The sequence below is a fragment of the Petromyzon marinus genome, chromosome 28, assembly GCF_048934315.1.
Source record: "Petromyzon marinus isolate PM22_M1 ecotype Great Lakes invasive population chromosome 28, UKy_Petmar_22M1.pri1.0, whole genome shotgun sequence".
NCBI classification, from domain to species: Eukaryota; Metazoa; Chordata; class Hyperoartia; order Petromyzontiformes; family Petromyzontidae; genus Petromyzon; species Petromyzon marinus.
This window is the reverse complement of record NC_133694.1, coordinates 8,794,435-8,808,211: the sequence shown is the minus strand read 5'-3', so window position 1 is coordinate 8,808,211 and position 13,777 is coordinate 8,794,435. Positions and strand designations below refer to the sequence as shown.

At 46.0% G+C, this 13,777-nt stretch overlaps 1 protein-coding gene across 3 annotated transcripts; it reads left to right on the top strand.

Moving 5' to 3' along the window:
• Positions 1-1,476: 1,476 nt before the first annotated feature.
• On the top strand, positions 1,477-11,316 carry PEX10 (peroxisomal biogenesis factor 10). Of its 3 annotated transcripts, none has more exons than XM_032962331.2 (8): positions 1,477-1,568; positions 3,136-3,394; positions 4,106-4,186; positions 4,715-4,884; positions 6,966-7,334; positions 8,423-8,616; positions 9,701-9,833; positions 11,007-11,316. In XM_032962331.2, exons 2-8 carry the CDS (start codon positions 3,283-3,285, stop codon positions 11,073-11,075), a joined length of 1,128 nt encoding a protein of 375 aa, XP_032818222.2. In that variant the 5' UTR covers positions 1,477-1,568; positions 3,136-3,282; the 3' UTR covers positions 11,076-11,316. The 3 variants fall into 3 exon arrangements, with proteins under 3 accessions (XP_032818222.2, XP_032818221.2, XP_032818219.2); XM_032962330.2 differs by having other exon boundaries at positions 1,492-1,646; XM_032962328.2 differs by having other exon boundaries at positions 1,492-1,650.
• Positions 11,317-13,777: the final 2,461 nt, after the last annotated feature.

The following is a 13,777-nucleotide window of genomic DNA, read 5'->3' as shown; positions in this document are numbered from 1 at the left end:
CCATACTGCCTCTACTTGATTACCGTGACATCGTGTATAAATCAACCCCCAGTACTGTACTGAAGAAGCTTGACTCAATGTATCACTCGGCCTTAAGATTTGCATTGAACTGCCCATATAGGACTCACCACTGTGATCTCTACATTTGGTCAAACTTAACATCTCTTAATGTTCGACGGATTGTGCACCAGATGTTTTTTATTCACGATGTACTTACAAAAAAATCCGCAGACTACCTGCTGGATCTCCTCTCTGTTTCGAAGAACAAATGCGACCTAAGGTCTTCGCTCATTTACCAGCTTCACATGCCTTATTGCCGTACAAATACTGGAGGAAGGGCCTTTGCTATTGATGCCCCCAGGGTCTGGAATGCTATTGCCAATAAACTGCAACTTGAATCACTACCTATGAGATCTTCACTCAAAACTGCTCTAGAGGAGTTGTACACCCCTAGCTGCCACTGCTATTCAGTGGCCTAAAATCAAATGTTTCGCTCCGGATGACCGCTGCAAAGTATGATCTTGTGTTTTGATTTAGTGTGCTGATCTTTAAAGGTGCATTGACATTTTTTGATACTCCGCCTGATGCTCCTGCTGTTGTGGAGTGACTCATGCAGCCAGCTATGGCTACAAGGTTTGGTGGTACATGTTGTTTATGTCGTTTACTGTGAAATTTCGGTCACAGTTCCTATGATCCCTGTTACATTGCTTTTATGGCTTCATTTAGGTGATTTCGAAAAGTTTTTTGGTTTGACCATGTTTGTTTGTTTTTAGTACAGAGTTAGACTGATGGCTTTAATCTAAGTTGTCTTGTGGTTGTTGTTTGACTTGCATCCCACTGGGATTTTTGCACACAGCGTTGGTGTACGGTGCTTTTTCTGGAAGATTTTGCTGTTTTTTCCTGATTTTTCTGTTTGCGCGTAGTCACTTTAAGATGTTTTCTTGTTCATGTTTTTGTTTTTTGTTTGTTGCGGCTGCACCCGATTCAAGAGCGGAATGGCTCACAGGGCTATACCAAATAAATTAAACTGAAACTGTAAAAAAATATGAGAATAGGTTAATTTCCCCTTTTTTTCTGGCAACAAAACATATGTTAAGATGTTAAAACACCAAACTGAAACCTTTTACAAAGAATCGTGTCTGCATTAACCACAATACTTGTGGTCAGAATGCAAACAAAATCAGTTTCAAGGACAATGCATCATATATTATCAGAGTACGCCTTTTTTTTACATTCTGACCACAAGTATTGCGGTTAATGCAGACATGATTCCTTGTAAAAGGTTTCAGTTTCGTGTTTTAACATCTTAACACGGCTGTTTCGTTGCCATAAAAAAGGATAAATTAACCTATTCTCATGCGTTGGTACTGGCAAAGGAGGCCCCCATTGATGTCGTTGGATAAAACGTCAACGTTTAATCTTCGGCGGGGCTCGCTCGCTCGCTCGCTCTCTCGGTTGCTAGAACTCCGATTACGACACCGCGGCGTCACCGCCTCGCGCCACACACGTGCCCGGAAGTAGCCGCGAGAGCGACGCACGTGTCATCATCATCATCAGCTGCTGCCGCTGTACGAGTGTGGTTATCAAAGTGCACCTAGCCTGGCACACAGGCGAACGGCGGGTGCTGGGGGTTGCCGCTCTTACACGTGGGTGAGCCGGTGGCGTTTGCGGTTCGCGCGCCGCGCTACGAAACCTGGCGAACCCGGGGTTCCGAGTCCCGCTCACGGCCACAACGACCGGTGCCGATTACGTGAACCGGACCTGGGTCTCCTCCCCTAGGTCGACTCGGCCTCAAATGAGTACCTGGAGCGGCGTGTAAAACATCGCCACTGGGGAGACAAAGGCGGCCGGGCGTGGTGCTGGCCACCCAGCCTCTCGTGTGCCACGGTGCCGGTAGCCTTCGTAGGTGCTTTGGTGCAAGTAAAGATGTGGCCACGACTTGAGCAAATATTGGTGGCACAAGACAGGAGGAGGAAAGTGGAAACAAAGGACGGAACGTGCAGTGGACACCTACGGGCTATCAGCCCATGGATTGTGATGATGTTTGCGAAGCGATATTCTCAGTGTTCACGCAAAAAAAGTTGCTGATTTTACTCTCGAGTCATCTGAAGCGGTTATTGGTACCGTCTTCATGACTTGCACCGCAGTTTGAGCCTAAATATGTCTCGGCTTTTGCACGTATACGTGTAGCAACATTAAACATTTAAATTAATATTTGGACGCGATTATTGGCTTTGCTGTGTCGCGTGTTCTTGTTTGCATGTTGGTACTGTTGGAGTATTTGCGCCTGATTGGATTGGTAATTGTTGCAGTTTGCTTTGGTTACTACAATTTCCTGCAAAGTGTCATGCGTTTTTCCAAGTTGTTGCTTTCTTTCAGTAGACAACGTTTTTTTAAAATGCCAATTGAAATTAATTTATTGATTCAGTGTTCAATAATTTCGTGATAACTAATACATATATGTGTTTGGGGCCACTGACATATCCACAGCGGTTCTTGTAATTGACATGCCTCCTAGCAATGCACGCCTTCTGGTTTAAACATGCGGTGTCACGTGCCGGCTCTGGAAATACATATTTTATGTCGTGTGCATCAACTTAACGATTGAAATGACACAGTCTCTCACATGCAAGTGTATGTGCAAAGGAAATGCGTTGTCACAGTCCATATAGGAGTGCTACGGTGGCGAGATGTTAACTATCTCGCCTTGTATACAGGAGGTCGTGGGTTAGATCCCGACCCAGACGCCTGCTGCTGTATATTTGGAGTTTGCATGTTCTCTCTCCCCGTGGTCGCGTGTATTTTTTTTCCGGGACCTCCGGTTTTTCCCACCACATTTAGAAACATTCCTTTCGAGTATTTGGCTGCTGTCAATTTCCGCATCATGAAGCCACATTGTTGAGTTATCATTCATGGCCGGGTCTCTTCTGAAAAAAATAGCTTTTTAGCTCACTGGGGCTTACTTGGTTAAAAAAAAGGTAAAATAATAGCAAATTCTCTTTGGGTCTTCCGGTAAAGTCACGTAGATAGAACAAATATATATTAATATAAAAAGTATGTATTCCTGCAGTCACAAAAGCTTTAAGCCAAGATTTAATAGTAAATGGTATAATTAATGTTTGTCACTTGTGTTAGGTTGTCCCTCGACGCGCACAGTGAAGCCTTGGTGCGACAAGATCTCCCTGCCAGCGGTGAATGAGCCCCAAGCCATGAGAACCAAGTCCTCTGCAGCACCAGCATCAAGCCTCTCTTGAACCTCTGGCTCTGAGCGCCGTGCTCAAGATGTCTGTTTACCCGGCTCGGCAGCCCGAGATCATCCGTGCGGCACAAAAGGACGAGTTTTACAGCAACGTGATCAAGGGTGGCTTGGCGAATGTCTTTCAGCTGCTCGTGGGTATGACCTGGCAAACTCATTCGCTGCCTCCATCACCAACCAGAATTCAAATTCTACAGAAGTGTAGAATTTTAATAATGGCTACAGCCCTACAGAGTTGGGGAAGATGGGAATGGGGGGCTAAGCCCCCCCCCCCTCCTCATACCCTCTAGTGAAGACTCAGCCAATCTTCTGACTTCTTATGAAGTCAAAATATTTTGGTACATTATTTAACACCAGTGGCTTTTCTTTGAAGTTAGGATAATTGATGATGGGCAAAAGCATGTCATATCGTTATCTATTAACATTTGTTTCAAGTTTGTTCAACACTGAATGTGTCATGTACCCGCTAAGTTTTTGTATGTAACTCTTTTAACAGGGTCATATAGTAAGTCACGTTACAGGGTTGTATGGTTGGCACACTCGCAGATTCCAAAACACATGCTTTAACGTATGTTTGTCAATCAAGTAGCTTTATCATTGTCTTCATGATATGGCTACTGTGAGGTGAGGGCCTCCCCACGTGTCATCAATGTGGCTGTGGTTGGTTTCTACATTGCCCATTATTTGGTCCTCTAATATTTGTGACTAACATATATCAGAATGTGGAGGAATCTGATGAGCGATGAGGCTCTTTTTCACAGATGTCTAATAGGGGCAGGTCAGTCGGTGACATCGACAGAAGAACTGCATCGGGCCGTATGAAGATATTGTTTGTTTGATGCATTACAGGAGCACGAAAATGGCTACAGTGGAGGCGAGAGCTGGAGCTTTTGGCCGACGTCACATACCTCAGTCTGACAACGCTTTCAGGTGCCAGTGACAGGATGCTCCTTCTGATTCACGTGAAAAATGTCCAAATCAGAACATTGCATCAGACCATGTATGTGAAACAATTGATTGTTGCTGGTGAGTCTCATGTTGTAATTCATGCGACAGCTGCGACCTGGAGAGGCACTACATTCACCACTGTTAAAAAAAAAACATTCTTGAATTGAAATTTCCTTCAAGTCCGTTGGCCTTTTCAGCTGTTGTTCCACGGCTGTTTGCGTCGCCGATATTACCCCGCAGTATTTCCACTTTCCTCCTGTGTGTCGCTGCATCTTTCAACCCGAGGTAGCTTACTTCCATCCTGTTCAGTGTTCGATTTTCGACATCCATTGAATTTAATCCTCACCGCAAATCACGACTAACTCGCCGAATCGCAAATTGAGCAGGCGTCAAATTACCGCAATGCCTCGGGCCGGGCGATGAAGGGTGCCCTGAATCCTGTTCTGCTTCCATCCTCTCCCCCACCCATTCCGCCCCCCCCCCCCCCCCACCGACGCAAAACCCACGCAGGCTTTCAGACGCTGGGCGAGGAGTACGTGAACGCGGTGCAGGTGGACTCGAGCGGCCGGCGTGTCCCCTCGACGTCGAGGCGCGTGCTTTATGCGTTGCTGCACACCGCGCTGCCCTACCTGCTGGAGCGGGGGATGGTGCGGCTGGAGCACGCCATCCAGCAAGCCGAGGTACTGGCGGCCGCACCGCGGTTGTTAACCGCCTTGCCTAGAGGAGGGGGACGAAATTTGGGATTGGGGCGGTGGTTGCACCGCTCTGCATCTGGATTGTTTATTTTATGTTCACGTGTGTTGTTATTGTGACGGCCGGCAGATTTGTACCAGGAAGGCACCCGCAAGTCAAAAAATAAATTGACTTGACTTGACTAGAAACCCAAGTTATATTCCTGGCCATGGCTTAAATGAGTGACTAATGAAATCCAAATCAATTCTGTGCCCCTCTCTTGCCCTGTTCCCATTCACCAGACTGCATTGACTAGCATGGTGAAGTATGGTCAAAGATCCTCCACGACCTACATCATATGGGGGGGGGGGAGCCTTCATCTCGCAGCGCATTGACAAACAGCTGCCTAAATAACACCGTTTGTAATTCATAGGAATAATAAGTGGTGGACAAGTACAGTGAGGGAAAAAAGTATTTGATCACCTGCTGATTTTGTACGTTTGCCCACTGACAAAGAAATGATCAGTCTATAATTTTAATGGTAGGTTTATTTGAACAGTGAGAGACAGAATAACAACAAAAAAATCCAGAAAAACGCATGTCAAAAATGTTATAAATTGATTGGCATTTTAATGAGGGAAATAAGTATTTCACCCCTCTGAAAAACATGACTTAGTACTTGGTGGCAAAACCCTTGTTGGCAATCACAGAGGTCAGACGTTTCTTGTAGTTGGCCACCAGGTTTGCACACATCTCAGGAGGGATTTTGTCCCACTCCTTTGCAGATTTTCTCCAAGTCATTAAGGTTTCGAGGCTGACGTTTGGCAACTCGAACCTTCAGCTCCCTCCACAGATTTTCTATGGGATTAAGGTCTGGAGACTGGCTAGGCCACTCCAGGACCTTAATGTGCTTCTTCTTGAGCCACTCCTTTGTTGCCTTGGCCATGTGTTTTGGGTCATTGTTATGCTGGAATACCCATCCACGACCCATTTTCAATGCCCTGGCTGAGGGAAGGAGGTTCTCACCCAAGATTTGACGGTACATGGCCCCGTCCATCGTCCTTTTGATGCGGTGAAGTTGTCCTGTCCCCTTAGCAGAAAAACACCCCCAAAGCATAATGTTTCCACCTCCATGTTTGACGGTGGGGATGGTGTTCTTGGGGTCATGGGCAGCATTCCTCCTCCTCCAAACACGGCGAGTTGAGTTGATGCCAAATAGCTCCATTTTGGTCTCATCTGACCACAACACTTTCACCCAGTTGTCCTCTGAATCATTCAGATGTTCATTGTCAAACTTCAGACGGGCATATATATGTGCTTTCTTGAGCAGGGGCACCTTGCGGGCACTGCAGGATTTCAGTCCTTCACAGCGTAGTGTGTTACCAATTGTTTTCTTGGTGACTATGGTCCCAGCTGCCTTGAGATCATTGACAAGATCCTCCCGTGTAGTTCTGGGCTAATTCCTCATCATTCTCATGATCATTGCAACTCCACGAGGTGAGATCTTGCATGGAGCCCCAGGCCGAGGGAGATTGACAGTTCTTTTGTGTTTCTTCCATTTGCGAATAATCGCACCAACTGTTGTCACCTTCTCACCAAGCTGCTTGGCAATGGTCTTGTAGCCCATTCCAGCCTTGTGTAGGTCTACAATCTTGTCCCTGACATCCTTGGAGAGCTCTTTGGTCTTGGCCATGGTGGAGAGTTTGGAATCTGATTGATTAATTGCTTCTGTGGACAGGTGTTTTTTATACAGGTAACAAGCTGATATTAGGAGCACTCCCTTTAAGAGTGTACTCCTAATCTCAGCTCGTTACCTGTATAAATGACACCTGGGAGCCAGAAATCTTTCTGATTGAGAGGGGGTCAAATACTTATTTCCCTCATTAAAATGCCAATCAAATTATAACATTTTTGACATGCGTTTTTCTGGATTTTGTTGTTGTTATTCTGTCTCTCACTGTTCAAATAAACCTACCATTAAAATTATAGACTGATCATTTCTTTGTCAGTGGGCAAACGTACAAAATCAGCAGGGGATCAAATACTTTTTTCCCCTCACTCTACGTGTCATCTCTTATTGCCTTTGCAGAACAATGCACAGCTACAGCAGAGGGAGGGGCGTCCACTCTCTCAAGGATCCTCGACCTACTCCCTCGACGACGAGAGCCACCTTCTCGCCGCCGGCAGCAGCGAGTCGTCGTCGGGAGCGCACAGGCGCACGCTGCTTTGGCTGTGGCGGGCGCTGGGAAACGCCCGGCATCGCCTGCAGGCACCGCTGGGAGAAATAGCATTGTGGATGCAGAGCAGGCTGGCGGACGTGCAGGACAAGCAGAGGCTGCTGCGTGTCGTGCAGACGACGAGACAGGCACTCGCGTTCCTGCATCGCCTGCACATGTCCCTGTTTTACATCCGCGGCGTCTTCTACCACCTGGCGAAGAGGGTCGCGGGCATACGATATGTGAGTGCTTCTGGTGTGCGGTCGCTTGGGATGCAGCTGCGTTACGGAATGTGAGTGCTTCGTGACGGTAAAGCTTCCTCGAGTCTCAGGACTCCTCTTAAAGAGGAGGGACGTTTAACACGTCGGCCTTCACTAGCAATATTATCATCGATAACAAAAGGTATTTACGCAGTCTAATCCAAAACCTTTATTAGTTCATTGGGAACGATGATCAGTTCAAGTTCCAAGGCGGCTGTATGGATTCAGACCAGGATCTCGGAGCGTGCTCTGACCTCTGCGCTCTGACCTCTGAGCTCGTAGGCCACCTCACTCACCCGTATTGGTAAATGCAAACTGCATCTCACAGGATGATCTTGCCTTGGCTTGGCTGTGTGGAACACACCCCTTTGGCTCTTGCACCCTCTTTTTCCACTGTACGGCCGAGCGTGCCTTGCGCCGGGGCTGTGCCGACCCAGCCCGGCGTAGCTCTGGAGATGGCCGCGTTTGTCTTTCCACTGCAGAGCCCGATCGGCGTCACCGACACGCGGCCTGGATCCTGCCACAGTGAGCGAGTCGAGTCGCGCGTACGGTGTAAATGATTAAACCCACATCGTGGGGTGTCTTCTTGAGGCCACAGTTTCACGGTTTGGTCCTAGCTCAGCTCGGTTCAATAGCCAGGCGAAAACAACCCACATGACGAGGAGACACAGTCCTGGCGTGGCTGAAATGAGCAAGTGGGAAAAGGGGGGTTTACGAGTGCCCTGGTGGCGAGAAGTTATCTGCCTCGCCTGGTATGCAGGCGTTTGTGGGTTCGATCCCGACCCTGACGGTTAGCACGTTCTCCCCATGGCCGCGTGGATTTTTACCCGTGTCCCCCGGATGTTCCACCCACGTTTAGAAACGTGCGTTCATGTTAAGCCACTTCGTTGAGCTGTCATTTGTGGCCAGGTCACTTCCGAAAAAGAGCTGTACAGCTCAGTGTGGGCCTTACCTGATACAAAAAAAAAAGTTGAATAGCCAGGTGAAAACCACCCACACGAGTAGCCGGCTGTGGTCATGGCTGTGATGAACAAGTAAAATTATTTTTTTTGTCCTGATGTGCACGTCAGGTGCTGGTGAGGGGCTTCCCGCAGGAAGATGCAAGTATGAGCACCGCCTACCGTGTGCTGGGCGCCCTGTCGCTCGTGCAGCTCGCCTGCACGCTGGCGCTGTGCGCCCGTCACGCCGTCACAAGGGCCCGACCGCGCCGCGACGGGGAGGTCCAGCGTGTGGCGCCGTCTTCCCCACACGGCGGCGCTCGCGGGTGAGACGCCGAGCACTGAGCTCTCTTTCTCTCCTCCTGCGCGCGAGCGTTTCCCGACTGGGAACGCTCGCCCAACAGTGGAGCCCCTACGAGGCGAGCGAATGCCACGAGTCATCGGTGGATGGTGACCATGGCCGAGTGGTGGAGGACGAAGCCCCGTGAGGGTTAAGGTTACACTTTTGGGGCGCCACAGTGGCGAGCTGTTGATTACCTCGCCCGGTGTGCAGGAGGTCGTGGATTCGATCCTGACCCCCGACGCCTGTATATTTGGAGTTTGCATGTTCTGCATGTGGTCGCGTGGATTTTTCTCCGGGTCAGGTTTTCCCCTCTGCATTTAGAAATATACGTTTAGAGTATTTGGCTGCTATACTTTTCCACATGATAAGCCACTTCGTTGAGCTATCATTTGTAGCCAGGTTCACTTCTGAAAAAAGAGCTATATTGCAGTGGGCCTTACCTGGTAAAATAAAAATAGTTTTAGTTTTAAAATCTAGATTGAAAACTAATTTCTTTACAACTGCTTTTTGTATTTAGTTTGTTATCCTTCTCCCACATCTCAGATTAGCATGGCTGGCTACATACGGTGTGAAAGAAGTTCTGCATGCATACATAAATGCACTTTTATTGAGGATCTATTTATTGAAGAATTGTAGTTGTGGGTACATAATCACTTCTTCTAAATGACGAGCTGGTGCCAACTAGCTTTAATTCTTTGGTGAATACGATTGGATCAAAAGTGACTAGGCGGTGGAGGGCAAAGCCTTACACAGCCTTCAAGTATGAAAAATTATTAAAAATAATTTCTGGCACGGGCTTGTGCACTACTCCTATATCGAGGAGCTGCCAGGTGGCAGAAAGCGTTGGCGAGAGGTATGGTGTCATCAGTGGCTTCGGCCACGATGACATCTCCATCCTGTTCTCGCTGTTCCTTTGCTCATGACGATGACAATGCAGCGATGAAGAAGCGACGTCAGCGTGTATCACAAGCTCCGCCCCCCCCACTCCCTCCCCGCGCGTTTGCTGTGCGCTGGCGCCGCCTGGTGGGCTCACGGCTAGAGCGTCCTCTCGTTTGTGGCTTGGGCAGCGAGGGAGCGTGGTGGGGGAGCAGCAGCAGCAGCAGGTGCTCGCTGTGCCTGGAGCCGCGCCGACACGCCACCGCCACGCCGTGCGGACACCTCTTCTGCTGGGCCTGCATCACCGAGTGGGCAGGCACCAAGGCAAGGCTTCTTGGCACCACCAATGACAAAGATCCTTCTTTCTTATTTTTTTTTAATATATATGCGTGACAAAAAAATGTTTGAGCTCACTTGAATGTTTTTTTTTTCTCTCACGATGAATTTAAATACCGTAACACAGCTTATTAAATCCTGTTCTCAAAGACCTACCACGGTCCAGGTTTCAATGTTTTCGCAGCGGCATTTGGCTCGCCATCGAACATAGACGGTCACCGCATCGCGCGCTTTCAGACGCGCTTCTGCGGCCGTCTGGAACGCTCTCTTCCTTCGATATTAGGAAGCCACTGGGAGCCGTGCACTTTTAAATCTGAATTGAAAAGTAATTTCTTTAGAGCTCTTTTTTGTGTTTAGTTTTTTGTCCTTCCCCAGCACCTTCGATTAGCGCGGTTGGCTACGTACGGTGCAAAAGAAGTCCAACATAAATACATTGTTGACCAATAATTGAATGTGTGCCATGTGAAATTAAGCCTTGTGTTGAATTTGGAGATTTATTCAGAGCATTAGGACCGACGCTACTTTCCCCTCCGCATGTTTTACACACTCCCATTGTGAGCAAGCTCTGACCTTGTACACCATTGTAAACAACACAAACACTCAATGCATTCATCAATAACACTGTGGCTGTGACGGGGAAAAACATACACAATCGGAGAAACGTTTCAGCGAATCGCTCTTCTTCGTAGCACATCGTAACAATATAAGAATGAGTTTTACCCTTTCTGGCAATAAAGCTGCTCACCCCGAGCTCTCCATGGCCTGATAGTGGCATTGTCTTTGTGCTGTTCGCCTTTTGGCATCCTCTGGTCTAACACCGAGACTCGGCTCTAAAGAAAGCTGTCTCTGGTGTGGACCAATCAGTTTCCAAGACAATGCATCATCATATACTACCAGATTCATGCTTTTTGTTTGCATGTTCACCACAAAGTATACGTGGTTAATGCGGACGTGATTCCTTGCAATAAACGTTTCTGTTTGGTGTTTGAGCATCTTAACACAACTGTTTTATTGCACGAAAGGGTTGAACCTCTTGTTATATCGCTAAGTAATGTTCGCCAAATTAGTTGGCCAAGTCGTCCGCCGGGGTTCGGGGTTCGTGAGAGTGGTGCGATAAAAAAAAAACGTAACCCCTTGCCGTCTGCATTTTTTGTTTTTCAGGCGGAGTGTCCACTGTGCCGAGAAAAGTTTCAGCCCCACCGTCTCATTTATTTGCGGTACTACAGATGAAAGTTGCTCATTTTAGAAGCCCCGCACCCTCACTGCTCTTCGTATCAAATTGTTCTTTCCGAATGAGGAAGGGCCACTGACGTTGTTCCTGGTCCGCCAGTGCTTAAAATAAGAGGATGGAACTGTAAATTGTGTCAATTCTATTGGAGTTTGTTAATGATTATGAATTCGTTGACAAGCATGTAATTCTTATGTTTGGCCTGTACATTTGTGTCATTATTTAATTAAATGTTCCGGCTTATGCGCTTGTATGTGTGTGTTGTCTCTTGGAACCAGCTCATTGGTATGGACTCAAAAGAAGTTAAAATGTAAAATGTGCCATCATGTAATGATGCCTATTCTCTAGCAATTTTGCTACTGTGAAAATAATGCGAACATCAGTTGCGGCTAAATTGTTCAGCTATTAAAAAGTTTATTTTATTCTGTGACAACCAGCTTTCAGTTGTCATCTATGTTCGTATGTATGTATGTAGCGTTTCAGCGCTCCAGACAGTCTCGTCCCTTCACCTGATGAAGGCCGCTTGTGTTGTGGCCGAAACGTCGTGATTTTTTTATTTTATTTTCACCTACGTGACTTTACCCAATAGAACCAAAGAGTATGGATCCTAGCAGTCACGAAAGCTTTAAATCTAGGATGGAATGAATGCTGGGTGTTTCTCATTGTATTAAATGGCACACGGCCTTGTGTTTGCTATGCCATGTGATACAGGGTGGTTCGATTTATTGGAACAAATGACAGGGTTAGTGAATTTATTTTAACAAATGTTCAAACTGACTTCCATCAGTTCATGCATGAATTATCTTGACATGAATGCAGGACGTTTTATTTAAAGATTAGAGTTGCAATCTTTGAACATTAATTGTTTTGTCTCAATTCATTCAGAGTTCCGTGGTTGTGTTTTGTAAATGTTGGGTTTGAGGTGACCCCCACATGAAGAAGAAAATTGTAAAGTAATAATGATCACAGATACAACAAAAAAAATAACTTAAAAGAATAATGGTAAACAAAATTAATGCCAGTGTTAAAATAAATGAAATAACCCGATGTGTTCTCGCTTAATGGCCACCCTGTGTAACACGGCAGCCGAGTTTGACTGCTTGGGATGTTTGTCATGAGACCCTCTGGAACGTATCGTAAGCCACTTTAGTTGCGGTGTTGGTGCATTTGGCATTTGCACTAAATTCTAAGAATCATAAACAATGGTCCAGCGTGACGTGGGCGATTGTCAGTAATCCACGGTTCATACAATATGTAGACAGAATCAGAACGTTAATCAGAATTTTTATCCTTCAGAATTCCGATGAGCTGTGAAGCTCTTTTTCACACATGTCCAGTAGGGGCAGGTCAGAAAGTTACAACATAACATAATGATGGCAGTGCAAAGTATAGGAAAGGTAAGAAAATTACTAAAGAATTTTTTTTTTATTTGACTTGGTAATGCCCACAGCTATTCGTTATTTTTTCGGAAGCGACATAGCTCAACGAAGTGGCTTATGTGGAAATGTATAGCACCAGGCTGTGGCAAGGAGAACTGTCCATAACGGTTATTATTAACACGTAGGCTTTCGCGAGCAATAGCAACCATAATACAGATTATGTTTTGGTTAGATCGTGTAAATATATGTCGTTAAACCCGCCACCACTCACATCCCTCGCAATTGCACTTTTAAGTTTAGGCTTTGACTCGTAACTCGACAAGACGTGCCCTTCATAGGCTATAAACAGGCCACAGAGAGTTGACAAGGTTTTTGCACTTAACACAATGGGGCCTGATGATAATTAAAAATAGATACAGTATGTCTGATGACCAGTTTCTTTTAAAGGGACATGAATAGTCTCCTAAAAGTAGTTATTGTGTACCCCACAAACTCTGCAATGTGAAACACTACTAAATACACTCATGCACATTATAAAATGTTGCTGGCACACTGCATTGTGGGAAGATTCGTTCTTGTGAGAACAAAGCACAATCCTCACAGCAATCCCCATCTCATTGGAAGTGATTTCACTGCCAGGAAATCTCCTTCGTCATGACTTCCTCCCTGTTTCTGTTAACCCTTATACCCCCTTATCTCCATCAGTCACGACAAATACGTATACAGGGATTGTACAGGTTTTCTTTAATAACTATTTTTGTCCTTTAAATTTTTGACTTAAAAGTTTTGCGACTGCAACGAATTCATATTCTTTGGATCTTTCAGTAACGTCACGTAGATAGGGAAAATAAAGTAAATAAATAAATAAAAACTACAACGTTTCGATCACAACACATGCGATCGTCATCAGGAGGAATAAGTAATAAAAAAAACTTTTTAAAAAACACGCTTTAATGAAATGTACCGTACTAGTAATGGAAGAACTCCACGACTCCAGGAAATAGCCCCGAAGCTTGCCACAACGTAAGGGGGCCGTGGTCAATTACAGCCAACGTCAGTTGACCGTGAACAATTAGACCGAAGCACGAAATATAACATAAAAAATAATGTTTAAAAATATATACTTTTTATGATAGAATATAGTAGTATCATCAATATGACATAAGTATACCAAGTTTGCAGTCGATACCACATTGGGAAGTGGGTCAAAATTGAGTTACAAGATTTGAGGGTACAACAACAGGCAGTGAGTTAAATAAAAGCGTGTTAACAAAGGGGGGAAGGCCACTGAAGCAAAGTTATTTTAAAGGTTAAAAAAAATGGGC

Excerpts from the sequence above, each read along its gene's own strand:
- PEX10 (XM_032962331.2), top strand. The coding sequence starts at position 3,283 with ATGTCTGTTTACCCGGCTCGGCAGCCCGAGATCATCCGTGCGGCACAA. Across the intron at positions 4,187-4,714 it reads CAGTCTGACAACGCTTTCAG|GCTTTCAGACGCTGGGCGAG; the intron begins GTGCCAGTGACA and ends AAACCCACGCAG. Across the intron at positions 4,885-6,965 it reads ACGCCATCCAGCAAGCCGAG|AACAATGCACAGCTACAGCA; the intron begins GTACTGGCGGCC and ends TTGCCTTTGCAG.